The sequence below is a fragment of the Zea mays genome, chromosome 2 (assembly GCF_902167145.1).
Source record: "Zea mays cultivar B73 chromosome 2, Zm-B73-REFERENCE-NAM-5.0, whole genome shotgun sequence".
Classification (NCBI taxonomy): domain Eukaryota; kingdom Viridiplantae; phylum Streptophyta; class Magnoliopsida; order Poales; family Poaceae; genus Zea; species Zea mays.
The window spans coordinates 11,660,316-11,668,458 of record NC_050097.1 but is presented as its reverse complement, the minus strand read 5'-3'; the positions used below and the strand labels follow the sequence as shown (position 1 = coordinate 11,668,458).

Sequence of the window (8,143 nt, the reverse complement as noted above, 5' to 3'; positions counted from 1 at the left end):
GTACGGCGATGCTTGGTTTTTTCTTCTCAGAAGAGGTCACGCACGCGTCAAGGACCGCTCACGTTTGCTCGTCGCCACGGAGGCCCGCTCCAGGTTTGCTTTGACGCAGTCATGGCCCAGTTGGACAGAGATTGTTCTGAGCCGTCACGGGTCTAGTCGGCCCCATCCGACGGCAGCATACGCAGGGAGCGCTAGTCTGGTTTGGCCCACAACACGCGTGACGCCCAGATTGCTTGAGAGATAAGGCCCAAGCGGCAAGCGCTGGACGGTCGTTGCAGATCGACTGAATTATTCAGTCACGGCGGCATATGCACAAATATACAGGATTGAAACAGGATATAATAGTAAACTAGGTATGTGCCCGTGCTTGGCTACGTAAGTTAAAAATTAGTACACTTATTCGGTGATGGTCTAAGAGCTGTGACAACTGCAAATGCTACAATATTTACTTTTTATATAACGTGACGTAGCAGCATCAGCTACTGCTGCAGGGGCAGCAGCCGAACGCTAGTCCAGCAACCAAACAATATGAGTATAAAACATCAATACATAACGACAAATGTCACAATGATATATAAATCCATAGTACAATGAGATTCAAATATTCTATGTGACACGTACTAAACTTTAGTCTCTGGAACTAAACATCCCTTATCTATGATTAATACCACATCTCTTCACGATTGAAACGAATAGCTAGATCAAGGGTTGGTCTGCTACCAACAGACTGGCCATACAGAACAATGTCTTCTTCCCTGGTTCCATAAACGTTCACAAGACACTTATATGTATGGGTGACAATAGACTCTAAATTTTATACTATAAAATTACACTATATTCTACGTTTTCTTCATCCCAATTCAAAGATCTTTTGATGCTCCCGTGGCATACTACAAGATATGAAACGCTTGTCTTCATTTAAGGTCCTATCTGAATCAGAAGGCATATCTCTTTCCCTTGCAAAAGCAATTGGATCCACGGGTCTAGAGATTACACCAAGCAAGCAGTAAACAACATAGAACATAACAACATGATAATAAAAGGCTTCTAAATAATGTGCTCATTTAAACATACATAGTGGAGAAATCCCCAAAATGGCATACTTGGGTGCAAAAGAAAAAGAGATGAACTAACCCATGTGCATTATATCCTGCGATGATAAACAAAGAATCATCCCAAAAAACCTTAAGCTGCACTTAAAGGTTGATATCTCTAGTTTCAAACAGATGAAGCAACAAAGGCATGTTTGTTCACTCGTCATTACTGTGATTTTACTTATATTATATTTGTCAACAATTAACACGCCTTGTTTATCCTGGTCTATCTAGTCCTCAATCTATGTTTACCAGATATATAGGGGGATATGGCCAGTATTTTTTGAAATGAAACGACCCAGAAGAGATCTGAAGGTGCAGTTGGTGTGAATCCACACAATTCACTTTATCTCTGCCCTTGACAATAAAGAAATATTGTGGATCGACATATGTAAGCACTCAACTTTCCCATTTCAATCAGAGTACCAGGCAAATCAATTGTAATTATTGCATGCCAAATGAGGAAATTCTAGTGACAACCAGACTATAGCAAATTAGGAATTGATCGAGCCATATAAAGGCACCGTGATGAGTCACTCACCTAAACCCATGTCAATAGTGTGGCTCATCCAAGGACCTAGCTAGAGTGACAGAGAATGCCAAAAGCCACATTGAATATCGATCAGCAACAAAAGTTCAATGTACAAAATGCCCAACCTTAGAAAATTCTGGAGTAATTGCAAGTCTGGGATACTGTTTTGTCAAGCACAGATAATCCCTCTCAACATCCACAAAGCATTCGTGCACATAGTCATTTAGTAAAAGCAAAAATGTTGGGTGGGCGCGTGAGAATAGAAATGTCACCACCTGGAAATGGCATGTCCGGTCTTCCTCTGTCCTTGTTTGCATTGTCCTTGATGTGCTTTGGCAGCATGACAATCTCCTTCATGTCACTGCCTCCACCAATTGCATTGAAGGCACGCCATAGATCATTAAATGTGCATAGATGAATCAATAAAAAAACAAAGGAGAGAGCAAATCAGGAGAAAATTGAGATCACCCCTGGGAGGACTTGCTAGATGTAACCAGCGGTGAAGACCATCCATACATAGGTAAGAAATGAAGCCAGAGGAAAGAAGCGCTATGACGGTCGGAGGAGGGGGTGTTGGGTTACTCTCCACTGCCCCTCTGGGTCAACCTTGCTACTGCGTACTGTTGCTAGGCTTCCTGTCGAACTCATGGTCGGAGTCATCCATGTCGTCGTGCTCCCACCGCATCTTGCCAGAGTCATCCATGTCGTCCAGCTTCCAATAGTGTAATGAGGCGCCTTGTTTCTGGGAGGGAGTATATAGGTACTCATCCGACACCTTTAGAACGTCATGAATTTTGATCCATAATGAGGCGGACATCCCAGACCTAGAGAAAGAAAGCATGGGGTGTGTAAGCTGCTATCACTGAACAATGAACATTCAGTAAACAACAAAGCATTATTCATACCACTGAACTTCACTTTACATGACATATTTGACACACTAAGAATGTCCTAGCAGTAGTTCATGATATGTGCCTCAAATTCAAATAGAGTAGGAATAATGTTAGGAGAAGACATGAACCTGCATCGACGTTTTGCATCACATCCTTCAGGCCTTCACCCAAACTCCCGTGACGCAGCAACCCACCATTTGAGAGTACAATATTTCTGCAGATGCATGATTTAACCACTTGAATTCTTTCATGGTGCCAGCTCATCCCAGCTACATGATGAAGATGGTACCATGCCTATGCAGAACAGTTATTCAGAAATGTTATAATCTTGAGAAAAGCCATAACGCCTTCTCTAACATAAGCTTGTGAACAAGCTAATGGAGCTAAAAACAGACCAGATCAGTAAATGATAGAGTAAAAGCCTTATCTAACATAACTAAGAGTAGAATACATGGTGGATATGCCCATATTTCAGTATGTGTGCAGGCGACTAACACAGATATGCCCCTATCTTAGGGTGCGTGGTGGTAGGCAGCTTCTAGAGTTCTGAGAGGCTCCAACGTTCTGCAACGGCGCGGTGTGAACGTGCCGACAATCCTCATCGCGAGTTGAGGTGGAGCAGGGCGAGGTCAGCGAGGAGGTCGAGCCTAGGGCAAGGAGACCGCATCGTCGTCGTGGTTGAGGTCGACCCCGGCTACAACGAGCACACGGCGGTCGGGGCCGGAGGGGAGCGGTGCGGAGTACACGCCCGTGTAGATGCAGACCCCCGATGTGGATTCATGGGGTTATTGCTCTAGAACCTGCTTGCATATGTTCCACCTGGTCTTCTCGTGCGCGTTCGGGAGAGAGGTCGTGGCTGCAGCGGAACTCTGATCGAGCGCATGGCCGGCTCCAGCTCCAAAACTGTGAATAATTTTCATAAATGGGAGAACGAAGTGCGTACTCTTTATATAAGCTAGTTTATATATACAAAATAGTAGCAGCGGAACCTGTCAGTCTAGACCAGAACGTGTTTCTTTCTGCGATCAATCGTGTTCAGTATGGCAGGTGACTTGGGACCAGGACACGTTTCTTTTCGCGTTTCCCTTTCACACTTTGCCTGCTCCACAAACAAATATCCATAAATATATTCAATTATCAAAAAAAGGAAAAGCATACCTCGATAAGAAAATACTCATAATCGTGTTATCCAGCCACCTTCATCACCTTATATCAGGCAAACAAAAATGTTGTCCCTTAGATCAGTAAGGAATTGGCTTCCCAGCAAAAAAGTTCCTGAGACTGCAAGCCATGGTAGCGACCATAAAATTAAGACCATCACATTAACAATAAGTATTTGTAACTGAAGAATAAGGTTTACCTTAACAGAGGCATATGTCTTCTCATAAATTTCAACAAAAGGAATTGCTTATGGATGGGTGATACAGTTGAACTCTGATGGTAGGAACTTGTGTAAATGGGTGATACAATTAAACTCTGATGGTTCAGACTTTCCAAGGTGCAACAATTAGATTAATAGATCTCGTCATTTCAATTTTTTCATGGTGACTTGGAACCTTTGGGCTTCACAGAAACAATTATATTCATTTAAATTTGTGACAAGAAAGAGATGAACTAAAATAGACTAATTCATGTTGTCAATAAAAGAAATTCATAAGAACGGTTGCTGAAAAAGGCAATTGCTAATTAAAGATAGAAGAAAAAATCCTAGGCCTACTTAGGTGCTGGATACCGACAATAGAAAAAACCTTTCCTGCCATGAATCTAGCTGATAGATAACTTTACCTGCATCAGAATCAGATGCATTAATGGTCTGTTTATATAAACAGAAATTATTGACAACATGATAGATAACTTTACCTGAAAATTATTAATGGTCTGTTTATATAAACAGAAAATAGAGGCATTAATAATATGGTACATACCCATCAAAACCAGATGCAACGGTGGAGTTATCCACCTTCTCATCGAGCGATAATTGATGCTCTGTGGCTCCAGCAGAATATGGCGCCGCACACGACGCGCTAAAGCCCTTAGTCCATGGCTCAACAACAAAGCTCAACTTCCAACCTGGCCCAGCGGCGTTTGTCCAGAATGCCATGTTCCCCCATGGCTCACACGACTTCAAGCTTGCAGCTACCTTCTTACAAGACTCCATCCCTCTGTACCTAAAAGAGACGTCTGGTGTAGATATTTTGCTCTTCTCTTTGCACAACTTTCTACTGGACTCAGATACCAGATGTTTCTTGTTTTTTTCTTTGTTACCAGAATGGATGAAGCTAGACAGCCATTGTCCAGAAAGATCCCGCTTCCTTCAAGCCAAATCAACCCCAGAAAGATTCTGCTTCCTTCCGTTCATCCCGTTTGGCAGGAGCAGGATTCCCAAATCCGGTCGACCGCGACCTCCTCTGCTTGGCTTTGGCTCTCCCAGGGGCGGCGACGACGGCACCATCGATGTTGTGGACGACCGTGTACTCGGGAAGGCCCCTCGCCGAGCCCTTCCACCGGCCGAGCGCCCCGAGCTGCGCCGCGGCGACGGCGGGGTCCACCCTGTCGCCCCCGGCACACGGGCTGGTGGCGAGGTACCCGAGGAGGGCCTCGGCCTGGAGCACACGCGTGGCAAAGGCTGCGTCCACCGCTGCCCCGGGTGCGCCGTCACGGACGCCGGCGTTGGTGGACATGGGGCGAGATCCAGCGCGGAGGGAAAGGATGGGAAGAACACGACGCAGAGGGAGAGGATTGGCAGCCGCAAACCGCGCGGAAGGAGAGGATGGGAAGAATCGCGGCGCGGAGGGAGCCGCGGCCATGGATGGAAGGGCGCAGAGGGAGCGTGACTGCCATGGATGGAAGGGGGCGACGCCATGGAAGGGGGAGTCGTGGGGAGGCGCGGTTTGCGGGCACGGCTGCCATGGATGCGGCTGCCATGGATGGGAAGAATCACGGGATTAAATCTTGTCTGCGGGATTTGGGAAGCAACTTCCCTTGCGCGGGCGCGGCGGCTGCCATCGGCGGCGGGGGCTGCGGGCGCGGGGAGGAGGAAGCGGACGGATCGCGCGGCTGCGGGATGCGCGCGTGGGGCGGCTGTGGGCGTATGTGGGGAGGCTGAGGGTTGCGGCGCGGCTGCGGGATGCGCGACTGGGGCGGCTGCGGGCGTACGCGGGATGCGGGCGCGGCAGAACGTGCGCCATGCGGTGGTTGGACGCCTACACTACTAACATAATTAGTAGTAGAGATTATCTCTTCTCTTATTTTTCATTATAAGAGATATTCCTCTGTCCCAAAATATATTTCGTTCTAAACTAATTACATATTTATTAAATAACATATGAATCAAGTTTGTATGCATGTCTATATTCATTATCATTTTAATGAATGTGGACACAAAAAATGGGACGGAGAGAGTATATGTTTATTATATAGAAAGGTAGAAACCAGGAATATGTTTGGTATTAGCCGATATAATCCTACGTGGAGTTTCTTTAACACTCTTCTTTGCACAAATAGAGCAACTAACCCATGCTTCGTTAAAACTCTGAAAAACTCGATGGCAAAAAAATAGAGAAAGAGTGCATAGTATCACTCTATGCATTGCACTTATTGCCTCGTTAAAGACCATCTGTGATAAACTACAGAAAAAAAATACAGTGAAAACATGAGTACAATAGTTATCTTCTGGACAACTACGGTCTTTAGGGTCATATAACTTACGATCTTGGACTGTATAGATATAGAAAAGACTAATATTCAGGGGTGTCCTCTCTCTGAGCCCTACAAGTCTCTTAAGTGTCTCATCTCATAGCTTAGAATTAGAACACATGTTCTGAATATAGTTTTTATAAATAATATTCATATGAGGTCATATGATAAAAAAATATTTCTTTTAGAGATGTTTTATGCAAGCGAGTGGCCAAACAGAGGACTTTTTATTAAATATACCCCACATAGCAAATTTCCAAAAAAAAATATAGCTTATTTATATGACTCCGTATGAATATAAAATTTATATAAAAATTACGATATTTCATGAGATCTACAACTTATGGACTTTTTGTGTGAGGCTATTTTAGTGGCAAAATAATTGACACAATGTTTAGAGTTCCAAACATGTGTTTATATATACGAATATATATGAAGGTGACCCCTAATGAAAAGGTAGTAAGCTACAAAACTATAGATTCGCAATTGGCATACCTATTATATGAAAAAAATTGTGAATCCTTTATGATAGTACGTAGTGCATAAAAGAGAATATCTGCTCATTGAATCAGCAAAAAAACGAAATTCCACCAATTTAATTGATGCAATTAAAATATATATGACCAGTTTAATTGGATCACATGAGTATATTTCTGTATTTTGTATTCAGACAATTAATTTTTAAAATATAAGAGAATGGATTGATGAAAAAATATGTAAAAGTCATATATTATATGGGCGTCTTTTATTTTCAACAAAATAACAAACAGGCATGTCGTCGGCCCAAATCCACCGCAACTCCTCCGCGGAAGGGAGCCCACAGCCCAGCCTGACCAAAAGCGGAAGTTCCGTGACCAAGTCAATACAGATTAAGAAGCGTCGACAGAAACACATACATAGACTAGTCGGTTACCCGTACGTGTTACGATGGCGCACAATAATACCTATATAAATTATCTATTAAAAATATCTCAAGATTTTTTATTGATTGTCTCCGTTCTACGCATAATATTTTTATGAACGCATGGGTAACATATGCAGCAAATCAGAGACCTCCATCCCTCGACTCTCCCACTTCCAAAGTTTCGTAGAGCAGGGGAGGAATGGAAGAGGCGGACATACATATTCGTTGCCGGAGAAAGACACGACGAAGACCTGTGCATTTAGAGGCGACATAGGTAATATACCGCTAAATATATAGGGAGAGAGCACGCAAGTGGAGAAAGAAACTCAGCCGAAGCAGCTCCAAACCGAGAGGTACCCGCACCAGGCGTCAATCTGAGAAGGGCGAGAGAATGCAAGTGTCTTCCTAGCCCTGGACTTGCCGAAGCGACACAACACCACCACCAACTCCGTAGCATATGCTGACTACTGCCACGCTACGGGCCTTGATTGTCCAGTATCTCAGACCTGGACTCCTCATCGCCAAGATAACCTAAGCGTGGCAAGCGTCATCATGTTCTCCTTGATGGCACGCACGGAAAAAGCTCAGGAGCATGACCGACTCGCGTCGTACCCGCGTCGACGACCGTGGGCGGGGGCAGCAGGTATAGGTGTACATTTGGGCCGGGCCTGATGGACCGGCCCGAAGCATAAAAAAAGCACAGCCCAGGCACGTCACGACACGAAATATTTTAGTGTCGGGCCGGGTTTAGGCCGAGGTCACGGCCCGTTTAAGGCAAGCACGAGCACGGCCCGTTTAAGGCAGGCACGAAAAGGCCCATATATTTATTAAAATCATACTTCATTCCACACTTTCATGTACTTGATAAAGAACACAAAGCTATAGATAATGTTAGTTAGATGTTTTTTGTAGCTTTGAATTATAGTATGTGATGTAATTTTATTTTTGTTATGAACATTAGATAATAAACTGGACTTACGAACTTTATTTAGAGCTGATTATACTCTTTTTCTTTGTAACAAAA

The 8,143-nt window shown here is 44.1% G+C and overlaps 1 protein-coding gene across 8 annotated transcripts; it reads right to left on the bottom strand.

Annotated features, from left to right (window-relative positions):
* Positions 1-550: 550 nt before the first annotated feature.
* Positions 551-5,711, bottom strand: LOC118471904 (translation initiation factor IF-2). 8 transcript variants are annotated; one of them, XM_035965178.1, is made up of 8 exons: positions 4,445-5,711; positions 3,880-4,304; positions 3,726-3,800; positions 3,509-3,618; positions 3,015-3,422; positions 2,648-2,813; positions 2,095-2,450; positions 551-1,987 (listed from the first exon to the last, which is right to left on the bottom strand). In XM_035965178.1, the coding sequence occupies exon 1, from the start codon at positions 5,380-5,382 to the stop codon at positions 4,834-4,836; it is 549 nt and encodes a 182-aa protein (XP_035821071.1). In that variant the 5' UTR covers positions 5,383-5,711; the 3' UTR covers positions 551-1,987; positions 2,095-2,450; positions 2,648-2,813; positions 3,015-3,422; positions 3,509-3,618; positions 3,726-3,800; positions 3,880-4,304; positions 4,445-4,833. The 8 variants fall into 8 exon arrangements, with proteins under 8 accessions (XP_035821071.1, XP_035821074.1, XP_035821069.1 ...); XM_035965181.1 differs by having other exon boundaries at positions 551-2,450; positions 4,445-4,687; positions 4,785-5,682; XM_035965176.1 differs by having other exon boundaries at positions 551-2,450.
* Between the last annotated feature and the right edge of the window lie 2,432 nt (positions 5,712-8,143).

What these genes read in the sequence shown, in the direction of transcription:
- LOC118471904 (XM_035965179.1), bottom strand. Translation starts at nt 5,382, where the DNA reads ATGGCGTCGCCCCCTTCCATCCATGGCAGTCACGCTCCCTCTGCGCCC.